Raw genomic sequence first — 19260 nt, forward strand, 5'->3', positions numbered from 1 at the left:
ACAAAAAATTATTAGGACTTATTTTGCTTCTCGAGGTGGTTCAACTGTCTCGGGCCAGGTGTGAGCCATGTCCTAGTGTAAGGTGACACGTGGAAACCATAGTTGCCGTCCTAGGGTCCCTCCTTCGACGACGTCGGAGGGCCTGCTGCCCCATAAGTGAAAGTCGAGCTCCCATTCCAAAGAACGTGCACAACATCGCTTCTCGGACGATCTATAAGTCCAAGCGCTATGCACCTCGCCTCCCACGGCGCCACGAGATGTCAGTTGAAAGGATGGCTCGACTATGTGAAGAGGCCAGAGACATGCACCAGCTTGCGAGCTCTGATATTCGGATATGATTGCATTTGTACTGAAGGCTTGCCTAGTAATGGTACTTGTTTCGTTGTAGTGTTCATTTTCATTATCTTATTATATGACAATCCTCACCGAAATCACACTTTATTTGTTATGTGTAGCAATGTTACTCTTTTTATGTGTGTGGCAGCGCACAGGCATACATCTATAGCATTAATAAAGTAGTACTCCTTCCGTTTCATAAGTCCTGTCATGATTTTAGTTCAAAGTACTTCTTAGCGACTAGCTACTATGAGTGAATTGCAAAAGACCACCACATTTGGGGCATCGATTGCAGAAAACCACGAGGTCGCTAATCATTTGCAAAAAACACCGCACATTCAGTAAACTTTTTGCAGTGTGCACTGATCGACCGATTTGCTTCGTTTGAGTGCGTTTCCGACAGATGGGGCCCGTTTTCCCCCTACGTGGCATAACGGACGGCAAACGGCGCCGTCTGGTCGAGACAACTTGGTCGGCTCGCGTCGGACCGGCCGACCGCGCCGCCCCTACTCCACTTCTCACTCACTCGCTCCTCTGCTCTCCCTCCCGCTCTCAACCTTGCTCTGCCTCCTCTCGTCTCCGCTCGCCGCCGGCCGCCATGGTGTCTTGGAGCGACGGCTCGAGCAGTGAGGAATCCGAGGTGCAGATCATTTCTTCCTATGACTCCCCTATTAAGGTCAGTTGGTTCCACCGGGACTGCATTTAGGGTTTTGATTTGGGCATTTTGGATTTAGGGTTTCAGCTCGATTTGAACCAGTACATTTGTGTTGCCCAGATCCCACCAACAATGGATGACCCGTTGTTCACTGGTTCTGCTGACGATTTGAGGGTGATGTGCGAGCATGGCAAGCCAGGGAAGAAATGTGTTGCATTCCAGGGGATAAGCACTGGGAGAAGGTTCATTGCCTGTGCCATAGAAGTAAGTTAGTAAATTAGTTGCAATGTGGAACCTCTCCTGTGTAGTACAGTTCATCTGTTCTAGGGTTAACTGTTCATGTTCTAGGGTTTACTGTTCATTGCTCATAGTTCCTGTTCATGGTTCATTGATATTGATTTATGTTCATAGTAACTGTTCATGTTAGGAAACATGCTCACAATAATTGTTGTTTAGTTTTTTGAGTTGAATTGATCTAACTGAATCTGCACCTGAACTTAACTGAAAATGTAACATGTGACAACATGTTTGAACTACTTTATTTTGTATTGCAGGGAGTTAATAACTGTGGATTAGTGCAGTGGGTAGATGAGGAGTGGCCAGATCATCTGCAAAATGCACTCCACAAACTGTGGCTTATGTATGAGGATAGCATCCAGGCCAATAAGATGGCATGCCTTGAGCATTCATTTACTGTGCACAATCTAGCACAACAGAAAAAAGAGTTGCAGGAGACTTATGAGAAGCTTGTTGAAGATGTGAACAACCTCTTGGATTCTCAGGATAATCTGCCACATGAAACTGATATGAATGTTGCTGACAGCAGCATGGAAAAGGATGCCGAGATCAAAAAAATGAAGGCAGTTGTTGATCAGTTGAAGTGCATTCATGTTGCTCAAGCCAATGTCATTAGGAATTTGAAGTTCAATCATCTGAAAGAGAAGGAAAAGATGAGCTCTGATAAGAGGACTTTGGAGTTTAGCTTTGCTGACCTGAAGAAAGAGAAGGAGAAGCTGGATTGTTACATTGCTGAGTTGACTAAAGAGAAGGAGAAGTTGAGCATTGAGAAGAGTACTTTGTAGTGTGATGTTGTTGACCTGAAGAAAGCATGTGAAAGTAACAAGAGGAAGCTGAAGGAAATCAAGGGTATTTGTGGTGAAGAATAAATTGTGCTGTCATATGACCATGTGGGTCATTGTCTTTAGTTAGTAGCTTTGAACTATGGCTTGTAATGTGTTAAGTTTGAATCTGTTGAACTAATTTACTTATGAAGCATTGAACTATGGCTTTTAATGTGTGCTAAATTTGAATCTGTTGAACTAAGCTGTGAAGTATGGCATGGCATGTAATGGGTTTAGCTTGGATCATTTAATGAAGATGTTTGTAGTGTTTTTTTATGTTGGTTTGTGATGAAAGGTCTGTTTGTAGTTTGGATCCTTCATTTAGTGGTTGGTCGACGCCAAGACACCCAAAGTGAAAAAAATGGTTAAATTAAGGTTGGTTGACATCGTGACACCCTAAGTGATAAATTTGCTTCACTTAGGGGTTGGTCGACGCCGAGACACCCTAAGTGATAAATTTGCTTCACTTAGGGGTTGGTCGACGCCGAGCCACCCTAAGTGACAAATTTGCTTCACTTAGGGGTTGGTCGACGCCGAGCCACCCTAAGTGATAAATTTGCTTCACTTAGGGGTTGGTCGACGCCGAGCCACCCTAAGTGATAAATTTGCTTCACTTAGGGGTTGGTCGACACCGAGCCACCCTAGGTGACAAATTTTCTTCACTTAGGGGTTGGTCGACGCCGAGCCACCCTAGGTGACAAATTTGCTTCACTTAGGGGTTGGTCGACGCTGAGCCACCCTAAGTGACAAATTTGCTTCACTTAGGGGTTGGTCGACGCCTAGCCACACTAAGTGACAAAAATGGTTCATTTAAGATTGGTTGACACCGAGCCACCCTAAATGATAAATTTGCTTCACTTAGGGGTTGGTCGACGCCGAGCCACCCTAAGTGACAAAAATGGTTCATTTAAGATTGATCGACGCCGAGCCACCCTAAGCGACAACAACATCATCATCATTAATATAAAATCCTAAATAGCTTGATGCAACAAAGTCTAGATGACAACATCATATTCAACATAATCATTATCATAGTCTACTTGACATCCTCATGCATAAAAGTCTTGATCACAACCATAATTAGGTAACTTACATAGTGCCATCAGAAAGTAGCCAAAATAGGCTGAATTAAACTAGTTTGAACATGAAAAACTCACAGCTGTTTTGAACATCACAAACTTGAAATTGTTTTCAACATCACAAACTTGAAATTGTTTTCAACATCACCATCATGAAATTACTTCTTCTTGTTGCCCTCGGGAACAATTGAACCACTCAGACATCTTGTAAGAAGGTTTTCTCAGCCTTCCAGTACCTGAAGCTCTAGGTGGTATGAATGTTTTCTTTGCAGCAGTAGAAGAACTTGGCCTAGAAGCACCAGCAGTAGATGAACTTGGCCTTCTAGCTGCAGCAGTAGATGAACTTGGCCTAGAAGCAGCAACAGTAGATGCAGTTGCTCTCCTAGTTGCAGGAGGAGCTGACGGAGCTGGCCTAGGTGCTGGTGGAGCTGTAGTTCTTGCCTTGGGAACTGCTGGAGCTGATGGAGCTGGCCTAGGTGCTGGTGGAGCTGTAGTTCTTGCCCTGGGTACTGATGGAGCTGCCCTTGGGGCTGATGAAGCTGCATCAACTCTTCTGTTTTCCTGCAGTGTAAACATACAAAGATTAGAACATAGTATAGGAAATATAATCATAAACTGAATTTTTTGAAGTTTGGACAATTAACCTGATGTTGGTTCCTTCTCATTGCAAGGGCTGGCTTAAGATTTTTGTGGCAGCTAGTGTACCTATGCCCACTCAAATTGCAATTACTACAAGTGATTGATGCCATCCTAGAAGTATCCTTGGGAGCTGGCTTCTCAAACTGATTCTTTCTCCTCTTTGTCTGCTTCTTTCCTGGCTTGTCTCTGAAAACAGGTGGCTCTATGTCAGGGGTCCCAGTCTTTGTCCATAGATCAAGCCCAGGCACGGGGTAGACAATTGGACTGTAGGCTTGTTGATACATTGGTTTCTTGAAGAAAGCATTAACAAAATCTTCTGGATGTAGTTTAGCCTTGTTAATTGCTGAAACACCATGATTGCAAGGAACCCCAGTCATGTCCCATTTTCTACACCCACATGTGTAATCTTTCAGATTTACTACATATGTGCTTTCTCCACTTGCAACCTGGTATAGATCAGGTCCAGCCTTGATTGACTGACAGAATCTGGAATGATGTTTAGCTTCTTCCAGCTTTTCAGCATATGTTGGGCATATTTGCCACTTAGCTGTCTATGTCTTGGTCCTATTGGCATTGAACTTAACTAACAATTTTGTTCTGATCCCATCAACCATGGTTTTAATTGGTTTTCCTCTCACATCAATTATCATTTTATTGAATACTTCACTTATGTTGTTCACAACCAAGTCAGTTTTACAATTTGTGTCCATGGCATGTCTAGCCCATGTATGCTTTGGTATCTTACTAAGCCATTTCCAAGCTGCTTGACACTCTTTTTTCATACCATCCATTGCTTGATTATATCCATGCTCAGTATATGAATAACTAGCCTGATCCATGTATTTCTTTAACTCTTCACCTCTAAAGCCAGCTGTTTGGAAGTTCTGATAAATATGTCTAAGGCAGAATCTTTGAGGGCAACTTGGGAATACATTGGTTATTGCTTTAAGTAGACCCTGTGAAAGTAAACTAATGTTTGAATATGATGCCAGAAGACACTATTTGTAAGTACTAAGCATGTTCTAATTTGCACTATTTGTAAGTACCAAGCATGTTCTAATTTGCACTATTTGTAAGTACCAAGCATGTTCTAATTTGCACTATTTGTAAGTAGTAAGCATGTTCTAATTTGCACTATTTGTAAGTACTATGGTGTATGAGTTACCTTTTGTCTATCAGATATGATAGTGTAGTAGCCATGCTTCCCTGACTCACCACCAAGAGCATACTTCAGTTGTGTTAGAAACCATGACCAGCTGGCAGTGTCTTCCTTGTCAACAATTGCAAATGCAATGGGAAATATGTTGTTATTACCATCTCTACCAGTTGCAGCCAATATTTGCTGCCCTGTGGTCAACTTAATGAAGCAGCCATCAACACCTACAGCAGAAAATTTCACATTAGTACTAGGACAACATAAATGATTGTGCTCACACAAATTAATATAGGTACCTATGAAGGGTCTGCAACCATTTAGGAAACTCTCTTTGCAAGCATTCAGGCACATGAACAAGCCATGGAATCTAGGATTTATGCTAGGATGGGCCTTCAATTGCTTTGTTGTAACAATGCATCTACTTCCTGGATTGGTATCCAACACAGCTTGGAGGTAATCCCTTATCCTTGTGTATTGTGCCCTTTGATCTCCTTGGAAAACACTCTTAGCTGCTTTCCTTGCTCTGTAGGCCATGTGAATGGACACTTCTATTCCAAGTTTATTCTTCAAATTGGCTATTATGGTCTGGACTGGTGTGTTATGTCTGCCCTCAACTGTTCCTCACACTCATGTGCCAACCATCTTGCAGTCACTTTGGTGCTCTCTCCTACAGCAGCACAATTGTGGTACAAGTTCATCTTCTTTATACAAAAAGTTTTCTCATGTGTTATTTGAGAAGCAGCAACGAAAAAAGGACAGTCTTCTGTACTGCAAACTGCAATAACTCTATCTGAGCAATTTCTATGAAAAGAGTAGTTCCTGTTTTGTGAGATGTGAAATGTAAGAAGTGCTCTCCTGAATTGTTGGACATCTAGAAAACAAAGTTTCTTCACAAATTGTTCTTGTGGGTTCTCCCTCTTCTCATCATACCAAAGCCTAGGCTTCTGCTTTCTGGCCCTGCTCTTCCTACCATTTGGTTGCCTAAATGTTGGAAGCTGAGCACCATCATTATCATCCTGACTTAAGTCACCTGGGTTGCTCTCTTCATCAGATGAAGGTATCCAATCTTGCTCTATGATTTGGTCAAGACTTCCATGTGATCTGGTTGTTGTCCCCTTCCTCTGGCTTCCTCCTGTGATGCTGCTTCCTCCTGCACTACTTCCTCCTATAGTGCTTCCTCCTCTCCTACCCTCCTCAGCTTGCTCATCCTGTCCTACCTCCTCCTCTCCTGCTTCATCCTCCAACTCCTCCTCATTTGGTTCATAAAGCTCTTCTACATCAGTGTCTCCTTCAAAGTGATTGAGAGGATCAGCTCTATGCCTCTTCATTGCCTCCAGCCTAGCTATTATGTCTTCATCTTCTAAAATCTCATTGTCACTATCACTGTCAGTGAACTCTTCAGCAAGCAACTCTGGAAGTTTTCTCTTTGCTTCCTTGCACTTCTCTTTTTGTTTCTTATTGGTCCTAAACTTTTCAATCTCTTCATTCCTCCTCTGCTCCATCATCTTCTCAATCTTCTCCTGATCTTGGTCTGTCTCCATGAAGTACTCATGCCTCTCACTACCATAGTCCAATGCAAACTCTGGTTCACTTGGACCCTTAAGCTTCAAACATGAACTCTCCTGGGTGTTCATGACCTGGACAGGCTGTGGTTGGGGCTTAACTGGACTGGGGAAAAGAACTCCTGAAGTATCTACCTCATAGACAAGTGGTACACCTAATTCAGACAAAGGGACCTGCTCTTCATAAACATGACCAATGTTCAGGTCAGCTGGTGTGGGTGCATCACTTCTCATAACTGTAATGTTAACCACATTATTTCCTTTACTGCATATGTCATCCAACATTTCTTCAACCTTGTCATCATCAGTTAATTCTTCCATTCCTGACACCCCAACTCCTGAATCTCTGACATAATACATATAATCTCTTGAACTAAAGCCTTCCAACTCTATTAGTGCAATAAGATTCCAATATGTTATGTCTGATAAGCAAATGGTTCTTTCCAAATTATCTCTATCAAAGAAATGGAACCTCACTTCCCATTCTTCATCATCCAACCTAGTTCATTTAACATAGTTGTTAACATTCAGATAAAACTTGTGTTGAACAATACAGATAAAATTCAGTAAACCTAGTGTTAAACAATTCAGTTAAAACAACTGACTATTGAGCCATTATGTTCAAAACTAGTGTGCAATTGCAGTTGAAACTACTGAGCCGTTATGTTAAACTAGTGTTAAAGTTAAGTTAAAAACATCTTAGTTAGCAAGACTGAGCAGTGCAACTATGTTAAACTACTAACCAGTTCAAATTCAGTTAGCATGACAGAATAAATTACTGTGTAAGTTGAAAACTAGTGTTACAGCTAATTTGCACTCCAAACCATTACTGTAACCCAATAATCCTAACCGTAGAACCCAAACATTACAGATAAAATTCAGTTAGCATGACTGAATAATTAAGGGCAAGCTAATTTGCAGTTCACTAACATTACTGTAACACAATAATCCAAACCAAATACCAACAACATAATCCCCAACTATGTACTTGTCCTAGAACCCTAACCCTAGAATCCAGATCGGGGAAACAGGGAAACAGTGAGGAGGGGGGAGGATGGATGGCTTACACCACACCGCCGAAGGAGGATGCAAAGTGCTGGCTGCCTGTCAGATTTGCCTTCACCGCCTTGGCAAATGCCCTAGCCGCCGTGTACTGCGGGTCCGGGGATTGGGGAGGAGGCACCGCCTAAGAAGGATTCGAGCTCCCGCAGAGCTTCAGTGGATCTCCATCATCACCACCATCGCCAGCGGAAGCGCCGCGGCCGCCAGGTTTCGCCTTCCCCATTAAAGCCCCAGGGAGAGCAGAGGAGCGAGTGAGTGAGAAGTGGAGTGGGGGCGGCGCGGTCGGCCGGTCCGACGCGAGCCGACCAAGTCGCCTCGACCATACGGCGTCGTTTGCCGTCCGTTATGCCACGTAGGGGGAAACCGGGCCCCATCTGTCGGAAATGCACTCAAACGAAGCAAATCGGTCGATCAGTGCACACTGCAAAAAGTTTACTGAATGTGCGGTGTTTTTTGCAAATGATTAGCGACCTCGTGGTTTTCTACAATCGATGCCCCAAATGTGGTGGTTTTTTGCAATTCACTCAGCTACTTGTTGGGGAACGTAGCAGAAATTCAAAATTTTCCTACGTGTCACCAAGATCTATCTATGGAGAGACCAGCAACGAGGGGAAGGAGAGTGCATCTACATACCCTTGTAGATCGCTAAGCGGAAGCGTTCAAGTGAACGGGGTTGATGGAGTCGTACTCGTCGTGATCCAAATCACCGATGACCAAGTGCCGAACGGACGGCACCTCCGCGTTCAACACACGTACAGCCCGGTGACGTCTCCCATGCCTTGATCCAGCAAGGAGAGAGGGAGAGGTTGAGGAAGACTCCATCCAGCAGCAGCACAATGGCGTGGTGGTGGTGGAGGAGCGTGGCAATCCTGCAGGGCTTCGCCAAGCACCACGGGAGAGGAGAAGGACTTAGGAGAGAGGGAGGGGCTGCACCAAAGGCATAAGGTGTTTTTCAAGAGGCCCTCCTACCCCCACTATATATAGGGAGCCCAAGGGGGGGGTGCGCCAGCCCTAGGAGATCCAATCTCCTAGGGGGCGGCGGCCAGGGGAGGTTTCCCTCCCCCCCAAGGCACCTAGGAGGTGCCTTCCCTCTTGGGACTCTTCTTAGGGTTCCCCCTTCACCCTAGGCGCATGGGCCATAAGGAAAGTGGCGCCCCAGCCCGCTTTGGGCTGGATCCCTTCCCACTTCAGCCCATGGGACCCTCCGGGATAGGTGGCCCCACCCGGTGGGCCCCCGGGACCCTTCCGGTGGTCCCGGTACAATACCGATGACCCCGAAACTTGTCCCGATGGCCGAAACAGGACTTCCCATATATAAATCTTTACCTCCGGACCATTCCGGAACTCCTCGTGACGTCCGGATCTCATCCGGGACTCCGAACAACATTCGGTAACCACATACAAGCTTCCTTTATAACCCTAGCGTCATCGAACCTTAAGTGTGTAGACCCTACGGGTTCGGGAGACATGCAGACATGACCGAGACGTTCTCCGGTCAATAACCAACAACGGGATCTGGATACCCATGTTGGCTCCCACATGTTCCACGATGATCTCATCGGATGAACCACGATGTCAAGGACTTAATCAATCCCGTATACAATTCCCTTTGTCCATCGGTACGATACTTGCCCGAGATTCGATCGTCGGTATCCAGATACCTTGTTCAATATCGTTACCGGCAAGTCTCTTTACTCATTCCGTAACACATCATCCTGTGATCAACTCCTTGATCACATTGTGCACATTATGATGATGTCCTACCGAGTGGGCCCAGAGATACCTCTCCGTTTACACGGAGTGACAAATCCCAGTCTCGATTCGTGCCAACCCAACAGACACTTTCGGAGATACCTGTAATGTACCTTTATAGCCACCCAGTTACGTTGTGACGTTTGGCACACCCAAAGCACTCCTACGGTATCCGGGAGTTGCACAATCTCATGGTCTAAGGAAATGATACTTGACATTAGAAAAGCTTTAGCATACGAACTACACGATCTTTGTGCTAGGCTTAGGATTGGGTCTTGTCCATCACATCATTCTCCTAATGATGTGATCCCGTTATCAATGACATCCAATGTCCATGGTCAGGAAACCGTAACCATCTATTGATCAACGAGCTAGTCAACTAGAGGCTTACTAGGGACATGGTGTTGTCTATGTATCCACACATGTATCTGAGTTTCCTATCAATACAATTATAGCATGGATAATAAACGATTATCATGAACAAGGAAATATAATAATAACTAATTTATTATTGCCTCTAGGGCATATTTCCAACAGTCTCCCACTTGGACTAGAGTCAATAATCTAGTTCACATCGATATGTGATTAACACTCAAGGTCACATCCCCATGTGACTAACACCCAAAGAGTTTACTAGAGTCAATAATCTAGTTCACATTTACCATGTGATTAACACTCGATGAGTTCTGGGTTTGATCATGTTTTGCTTGTGAGAGAGGTTTTAGTCAATGGGTCTGAATCTTTCAGATCCGTATGTACTTCACAAATTTCTTATGTCATTTTGTAGATGCAACTACTACGCTACATTTGGAGCTATTCCAAATCACTGTTCTACTATACGAATCCAGTTTACTACTCAGAATAATCTGGATTAGTGTCAAAGTTTGCATCGGCGTAACCCTTTACGACGAACTCTTTCACCATCTCCATAATCGAGAAAATTCCTTAGTCCACTAGTTACCAAGGATAACTTTGACCGCTGTCTTGTGATCCATTCTTAGATCACTCTTGTACCCCTTGACTGACTCATGGCAAGGCACATTTCAGGTGCGGTACACAGCATAGCATACTGTAGAGCCTATGTCTTAAGCATAGGGGACGACCTTCGTCCTTTCTCTCTATTCTGCCATGGTCGAGCTTTAAGTCTTAACTCCATACCTTACAACTCAGGCAAGAACTCCTTCTTTGACTAATCCATCTTGAACACCTTCAAGATCATGTCAAGGTATGTGCTCATTTGAAAGTACCATTAAGAATTTTGATCTATCCTTATAGATCTTGATGCTCAATGTTCAAGTAGCTTAATCCAGGCTTTCCATTGAAAAACACTTTCAAATAACCCTATATGCTTTCCAGAAATTCTACGTCATTTCTGATCAACAATATGTCAACAACATATACTCATCAGAAATTCTATAGTGCTCCCACTCACTTCTTTTGGAAATACAAGTTTCTCGTAAACTTTGTGTACACCAAAATCTTTGATCATCATCAAAGCATACATTCCAACTCTGAGATGCTTACTCCAGTCCTTAGAAGGATAGCTGGAGCTTTGCATACTTATCAGCATCTTTCAGGATTGACAAAACCTTCCGGTTGTATCACATACAACCTTTCCTCAAGAAAATCGTCGAGGAAACAATGTTTTGACATCCTATCTGCAAGATTTCATAAATAATGAAGTAATCGCTAATATAATTCCAACAGACTCTTAGCATCGCTACGAGTGAGAAAGTCTCATCGTAGTCAACTTCTTGAACTTGTCGGAAAACATCTTAACGACAAGTCGAGCTTTCTTAATGGTGACATTTACCATCATTGTCCGTCTTCCTTTTTAAAAATCCATATGTACCTAACAGCCTTACGACCATCAAGTAGTTCTTCCAAAGTCTACACTTTGTTTTCATACATGGATCCTCTCTCGGATTTTATGGCCTCGAGCCATTTATCGGAATCCGGGCCCACCATCGCTTCTCCATAGCTCGTAGGTTCATTGTTGTCTAGCAACATGACTTCCAAGACAGGATCACGTACCACTCTGAAGTAGTACGCATCCTTGTCATCCTACGAGGTTTGGTAGTGACTTGATCTGAAGTTTCATGATCACTATCATAAACTTCCACTTCAATTGGTGTAGGTGCCACAGGAACAACTTCCTGTGCCCTGCCACACACTAGTTGAAGAGACGGTTCAATAACCTCATCAAGTCTCCACCATCCTCCCACTCAATTCTTTCGAGAGAAACTTTTCCTCGAGAAAGGACCCGATTCTAGAAACAATCCCTTATTGCTTTCGGATCTGAGACAGGAGGTATACCCAACTGTTTTGGGTGTCCTATGAAGATGCATTTATCCGCTTTGGGTTCGAGCTTATCAGCCTGAAACTTTTTCACATAAGCGTCGCAGCCCCAAACTTTTAAGAAATGACAGCTTAGGTTTCTCTAAACCATAGTTCATACGGTGTCATCTCATCGGAATTACGTGGTGCCCCTTTTAAAGTGAATGTGGTTGTCTCTAATGCCTAACCCATAAACTATTGTGGTAATTTGATAAGAGACATCATGGTATGCATCATATCCAATAGGGTGCGGTTATGATGTTCGGACACACCATCACACTATGGTGTTCCAGGCTGTATAAGTTGTGAAACAATTTCCACAATGTCTTGATTTTGTGCCAAACTCGTAATTCAGATATTCATCTCTATGATCATATCATAGATCTTTTATCCTCTTGTCACGACGATCTTTCAACTTCACCCTGAATTACTTGAACCTTTCAATAATTCAGACTCGTGATTCATCAAGTAAATATACTCAACATCTACTCAAATCATCTGTGAAGTGAGAACATAACGATATCCACTACACGCCTCAGCACTCATTGGACTGCACACATCAAAATGTATTACTTCCAGCAAGTTGCTTTCTAGTTCCAATTTACTGAAACCGAGGCTTTCAATCATCTTGCCCATGTGGTATGATTTGCATGTCTCAAGTGATTCAAGATCAAGTGAGTTCAAACGGTCCATTTGCATGGAGTTTCTTCATGCATATACACCAATAGACATGGTTCGCATGTCTCAAACCTTTCAAAAATGAGTGAGCCCAAAGATCCATCAACATGGAGCTTCTTCATGCGTTTTATACCGATATGACTTACGTGGCAATGCCACAAGTAGGTGGTACTATCATTACTATCTTTTGGCATGAACATGTGTATCACTACGATCGAGATTCAATGAACCATTCATTTTAGGTGCAAGACCATTGAAGGTATTATTCAAATAAACAGAGTAACCGTTATTCTCCTTAAATGAAATAACCGTATTGCGATAGACATAATCCAATCATGTCTATGCTCAACGCAAACACCAATCTCGATGGTAGAGGGAGCGTGCGATGCTTGATCATATCAACATTGGAAATACTTCCAACACATATCGTCAGCTCACCTTTAGCCAGTCTCCGTTTATTCCGTAGCTTTTATTTCGAGTTACTAACCCTTAGCAACCGAACCGGTATCTAATACCCTGGTGCTACTAGGAGTACTAGTAAAGTACACATCAACACAATGTATATCCAATATACTTCTATCGACCTTGCCAGCCTTCTAATCTACCAAGTATCTAGGGTAATCCTGTTCCAGTGGCTGTTCCCCTTATTACAGAAGCACTTAGTCTCGGGTTTGGGTTCAACCTTGGGTTTCTTCACTAGAGCAGCAGCTGATTTGCCGTTTCATGAAGTATCCCTTCTTGCCCTTGCCCTTCTTGAAACTAGTGGTTTCACCAACCATCAACAATTGATGCTCCTTCTTGATTTCTACTTTCGTGGTGTCAAACATCGCGAATATCTCAATGACCATCATATATGTCCCTGATATGTTATAGTTCATCACGAAGCTCTAGCAGCTTGGTGGTAATGACTTTGGAGAACCATCACTATCTTATCTGGAAGATCAACTCCCACTTGATTCAAATGATTGTTGTACTCAAACAATCTGAGCACAAGCTCAACAATTGAGCTCTTCTCCCTTAGTTTGCAGGCTAAGAAAATCGTCGGAGGTCTTATACCTCTTGACGTGGGCACGAGCCTGAAATCCCAATTTCAGCCCTCAAAACATCTCATATGTTTCGCGATGTTTCAAAAAACGTCTTTGGTGCCTCAATTCTAAACCATTTAACTGAACTATCACGTAGTTATCAAAATGTGTATGTCAGATGTTCGCAACATCCATAGACAATGTTCGAGGTTCAGCATACTGAGCGGTGCATTAAGGACATAAGCCTTCTATGAAGCAATGAGGACAATCCTCGGTTTACGGACCTAGTCCGCATAATTGCTACTATCAACTTTCAACTAAATTTTCTCTAGGAACATATCTAAACAATAGAACTGAAGCGCGAGCTACGACATAATTTGCGAAGGCCTTTTGACTATGTTCAGGATAATTAAGTTCATCTTATGAACTCCCACTCAGATAGACATCCCTCTAGTCATCTAAGTGATTACATGATCCGAGTCAACTAGGCCGTGTCCGATCATCACGTGAGACGGACTAGCCAACGTCGGTGAACATCTTCATGTTGATCGTATCTACCATACGACTCATGCTCGACCTTTCGGTCTTCTGTGTTCCGAGGCCATGTCTGTACATGCTAGGCTCGTCAAGTCAACCTAAGTGTTTGCATGTGTTCCGAGGCCATGTCTGTACATGCTAGGCTCGTCAACACCCGTTGTATTCGAACGTAAGAATCTATACACCCGATCATCACGTGGTGCTTCGAAACTACGAACTGTCGCAACGGTGCACAGTTAGGGGGAACACTTTCTTGAAATTTTAATGAGAGATCATCTTATTTACTACCGTCGTTCTAAGCAAATAAGATGTATAAACATGATAAACATCACATGCAATCAAATAATAGTGACATGATATGGCCAATATCATATAGCTCCTTTGATCTCCATCTTGGGGCTCCATGATCATCATCGTCACCGGCATGACACCATGATCTCCATCATCATGATCTCCATCATCGTATCTCCATGAAGTTGTCACGTCATCTATTACTTCTACTACTATAGCTAACGGTTAGCAATAAAGTAAAGTAATTACATGACGTTTATGTTGACACGCAGGTCATAAATAAATTAAGACAACTCCTATGGCTCCTGCCGGTTGTGATACTCATCGACATGCAAGTCGTGATTCCTATTACAAGAACATGATCAATCTCATATATCACACATATCATTCATCACATCCTTTTGGCCATATCACATCACATAGCATACCCTGCAAAAACAAGTTAGACGTCCTCTAATTGTTGTTTGCATGTTTTACGTGGCTGCTATGGGTTTCTAGCAAGAGCGTTTCTTACCTACGCAAAAACCACAACGTGATATGCCAATTGCTATTTACCCTTCATAAGGACCCTTTTCATCGAATCCGATCCGACTAAAGTGGGAGAGACAGACACCCGCTAGCCACCTTTATGCAACTAGTGCATGTCAGTCGGTGGAACCGGTCTCACGTAAGAGTACGTGTAAGGTTGGTCCGGGCCGCTTCATCCCACGATGCCGCCGAATCAAGATAAGACTAGTAACGGCAAGCATATTGAACAAAATCAACGCCCACAACTACTTTGTGTTCTACTCGTGCATAGAAACTACGCATAGACCTAGCTCATGATGCCACTGTTGGGGAACGTAGCAGAAATTCAAAATTTTCCTACGTGTCACCAAGATCTATCTATGAAGAGACCAGCAACGAGGGGAAGGAGAGTGCATCTACATACCCTTGTAGATCGCTAAGCGGAAGCGTTCAAGTGAACGGGGTTGATGGAGTCGTACTCGTCGTGATCCAAATCACCGATGACCAAGTGCCGAACGGACGGCACCTCCGCGTTCAACACACGTACAGCCCGGTGACGTCTCCCATGCCTTGATCCAGCAAGGAGAGAGTGAGAGGTCGAGGAAGACTCCATCCAGCAGCAGCACAACGGCGTGGTGGTGGTGGAGGAGCGTGGCAATCCTGCAGGGCTTCGCCAAGCACCACGGGAGAGGAGAAGGACTTAGGAGAGAGGGAGGGGCTGCACCAAAGGCATAAGGTGTTTTTCAAGAGGCCCTCCTACCCCCACTATATATAGGGAGCCCAAGGGGGGGGGGTGCGCCAGCCCTAGGAGATCCAATCTCCTAGGGGGCGGCGGCCAGGGGAGGTTTCCCTCCCCCCCAAGGCACCTAGGAGGTGCCTTCCCTCCTTGGGACTCTTCTTAGGGTTCCCCCTTCACCCTAGGCGCATGGGCCATAAGGGAAGTGGCGCCCCAGCCCGCTTTGGGCTGGATCCCTTCCCACTTCAGCCCATGGGACCCTCCGGGATAGGTGGCCCCACCCGGTGGGCCCCCGGGACCCTTCCGGTGGTCCCGGTACAATACCGATGACCCCGAAACTTGTCCCGATGGCCGAAACAGGACTTCCCATATATAAATCTTTACCTCCGGACCATTCCGGAACTCCTCGTGACGTCCGGGATCTCATCCGGGACTCCGAAAAACATTCGGTAACCACATACAAGCTTCCTTTATAACCCTAGCGTCATCGAACCTTAAGTGTGTAGACCCTACGGGTTCGGGAGACATGCAGACATGACCGAGACGTTCTCCGGTCAATAACCAACAGCGGGATCTAGATACCCATGTTGGCTCCCACATGTTCCACGATGATCTCATCGGATGAACCACGATGTCAAGGACTTAATCAATCCCGTATACAATTCCCTTTGTCCATCGGTACGATACTTGCCCGAGATTCGATCGTCGGTATCCAGATACCTTGTTCAATCTCGTTACCGGCAAGTCTCTTTACTCGTTCCGTAACACATCATCCTGTGATCAACTCCTTGATCACATTGTGCACATTATGATGATGTCCTACCGAGTGGGCCCAGAGATACCTCTCCGTTTACACGGAGTGACAAATCCCAGTCTCGATTCGTGCCAACCCAACAGACACTTTCGGAGATACCTGTAATGTACCTTTATAGCCACCCAGTTACGTTGTGACGTTTGGCACACCCAAAGCACTCCTACGGTATCCGGGAGTTGCACAATCTCATGGTCTAAGGAAATGATACTTGACATTAGAAAAGCTTTAGCATACGAACTACACGATCTTTGTGCTAGGCTTAGGATTGGGTCTTGTCCATCACATCATTCTCCTAATGATGTGATCCCGTTATCAATGACATCCAATGTCCATGGTCAGGAAACCGTAACCATCTATTGATCAACGAGCTAGTCAACTAGAGGCTTACTAGGGACATGGTGTTGTCTATGTATCCACACATGTATCTGAGTTTCCTATCAATACAATTATAGCATGGATAATAAACGATTATCATGAACAAGGAAATATAATAATAACTAATTTATTATTGCCTCTAGGGCATATTTCCAACACTACTATACATGTTGACTATAGGCAATGCGACAACTCCACATAACCCTTTTCTTTTGCAGGGTCCATGTAACCGATTGTTGGCTATACTATTAACCATGCTCCAACAAAGCGGTCCACTTTTTCGCCTCACGACATCAGATTCCTCCTACAAAATCGAATCAATTTGTAGTGCGGGACTATACGATCAAAACGTTTGGAGAGTCTTGTCATTTGCCTGCTTGAGACATATGTTTGAATCACGAAAAACGACGGTAAACTTTCTACCTATCAATGCAATCTAGCGTACCGAACCAACCTGTAATTGGATGGTTAGAGGGACAGTGGTATCCCGAGCCTACCAGGGTTCAAGTTCTGGTGCTCGTATTATTCCTGGATTTATTTCAGGATTTCCGACGATGCGCTTTCAGGGAGAGGAGACGTTCCCGTCGACGACGAGGCGCCTACGGTCACTTCGTGAATCTCAGGCCCTGTTTGGTTCAGCTTTTATCGCCGGATTCCGCTGCCGCGCAGCAGAATCTGAACCAAAGGGCGAACCCAGCAGAATCCGATTCCAGAAATCCGCTGCCAAAATCTGAACCAAAAACGGAAGCAGCCCAGGACGTGATTTCCAAAATCTGATTCCGCTGCGGGCCAAAATCTGAAAAGGTTGTATCAGATGGTTTGCCAAATGACCTACATCTTTTTCAAATCAGATTTTCCACAACTGTTTTTTCACAGCAGATTTTTCACAGCTGCTTTTAGAAATCCACAGCCGAACCAAACAGGGCCTCAAGATGATATGCCAACAGAAATAGTTCAAAGGTTCGGAGCGCACCTTCTTCATCTCGTGCAATTTGTACATCCCGGTAGTCGTGACGTGTTGACGTATGTGAGAAACATGCATCTGTTTTTTGCGAGAAAGAAATGTGCATCTTTTTTATGGAAGAAATATCCATCCTTGATTGTTATATTTTGACAGGGAAATATACATCCTTGCGTCTATAAAAGTGCAAGTGCATACTACGCACATATGTCCTTTTGTTTTTCAGCAAGCAAATCCCGCGACCCACGTGCCTGAGAAAAGAGGGTATCATACACAGGCGGAAAGAAGGCGATGCGGCTTCCCTTTGCGTGCCGTCAGCGCTGCCGCTGGTTCCCTCAAAAAAATCGGTAGGCGTAAGCGAGGCGGTTGGCCTTCGCCTAGTGCCTAGACGGTGCTTAAGCGCCCTAGGCGCGGCCTGGGCGGTAATATAGCTTCTACTATCAGGGTTATTGGGGTTATTATATGTGTATTGATGTTAATTTAGGGCAGATAAATAAGTTAACTACCAGCTACTACTATTTGAATGTGTCGTGTTTGGCATTCTAGTGCAATATGGTATGATTTCTCGCTTGGGTAAACAATTTGTTGCTTACCCTACCTAGACTTCCATTTATGCCCTAGGCGAGGCGTTTGGCCATCGCCTAGCCCCTAGGCGTGCCTAAGCGCCTCCTAGGCACTGCCTTTTTCAACAGAGCGTCCCTCCGTCGGCCGCTCCGGCGGTGGGAGGAAGGGAAACCTCGGATCTATGCGTGGGGTGGGTTCGTAGTAGCGTTAGGGTTGAAGGAAACGCTGTCGAGGCCGTTGCGGTGACGCCGCGTCTGAATAAGTTTCCTCAGGCTCTGTTCACGGTCAAACAAAGCTCTTGCCTTCGTCTAGGAGCCAGCAGGGTTGGGGATCCCTGGATCTTGCTGAGGTTGCGGGCTATGGTGTCTGGATGTCAATCGGCACTGGCCGGCTGGGTCCTCGAATGGGAGGTGATTGTGTGGAGACGAAGAATTTATCTTCCTCTTCATCGGTATGATTTTCTGCTGCTGCTCTTCTTTCATTCTTTGTGCTACTACTGGAGGGATGCCATGCTTTGTCCGGGCGGTTGGCCCGGCCGCGGCGCCGGAATCGGATCCTAATTCTCTTCCATCTGAAAGGGGCACATATAGCGGTATTTAAAGCCATAGATGGCAATGGCTGGTGCAGGCGTGTTGGATGCACATGTGTGTCCTTATCCTTTTGACGCCGGTACAAAGAAAAAAGGAAGCAGCGTGGCAACGGTTATGCCGTGGTTCACCCGCAAAAAAAACGGTTATGCCGTGGTTGAAGATGATGAAGTGCTTGTATTTGATTGTGGATCCTTGTGTTGTAGATGTCTTATTACAAGATTTAAAAATGATGGCACATAGTTTCGGAGATCTTCGTGTTTTATTGGTTGTTTTAGGGTGCTTTCTGTTTTTCAGATTCTTCATACATGTGTTAGGGTCTGCTTGTACGGGTCAAAGACTTTGTATTATTTTCCCCGCAAAAAAAGACTTTGTATTATTTTGTAATTTGAATACAAGCATATTTTCTAAAAAAAAGACAATGTACATATGTGATTGCTGCTGGCAGACTCTGCTTAGTTCTCTCTCAGAAAATCGAAGCTGGAA

At 44.4% G+C, this 19260-nt stretch overlaps 1 protein-coding gene and 2 pseudogenes across 1 annotated transcript; 1 reads left to right on the forward strand and 2 right to left on the reverse strand.

Moving 5' to 3' along the window:
- The first annotated feature begins 934 nt into the window (after nucleotides 1–934).
- LOC125519565 (uncharacterized) lies at nucleotides 935–2157 on the forward strand (annotated as a pseudogene).
- Nucleotides 2158–3341: 1184 nt separating this feature from the next.
- Nucleotides 3342–5520, reverse strand: LOC147980706 (uncharacterized; annotated as a pseudogene).
- Nucleotides 5521–5564: 44 nt separating this feature from the next.
- Nucleotides 5565–7790, reverse strand: LOC147980707 (uncharacterized). Its single transcript, XM_087515724.1, has 3 exons — nucleotides 7785–7790; nucleotides 7616–7734; nucleotides 5565–7047 (listed from the first exon to the last, which is right to left on the reverse strand). The coding sequence occupies exons 1-3, from the start codon at nucleotides 7788–7790 to the stop codon at nucleotides 5565–5567; spliced, it is 1608 nt and encodes a 535-aa protein (XP_087371850.1).
- Between the last annotated feature and the right edge of the window lie 11470 nt (nucleotides 7791–19260).

This window comes from Triticum urartu, chromosome 3A, assembly GCF_056163025.1.
Source record: "Triticum urartu cultivar PI428250 chromosome 3A, HENAU_Tu73, whole genome shotgun sequence".
NCBI classification, from domain to species: domain Eukaryota; kingdom Viridiplantae; phylum Streptophyta; class Magnoliopsida; order Poales; family Poaceae; genus Triticum; species Triticum urartu.

Excerpts from the sequence above, each read along its gene's own strand:
- LOC147980707 (XM_087515724.1), bottom strand. Across the intron at positions 7,048-7,615 it reads TCCTCCTTCGGCGGTGTGGT|GTTGGATGATGAAGAATGGG; the intron begins GTAAGCCATCCA and ends TAAATGAACTAG.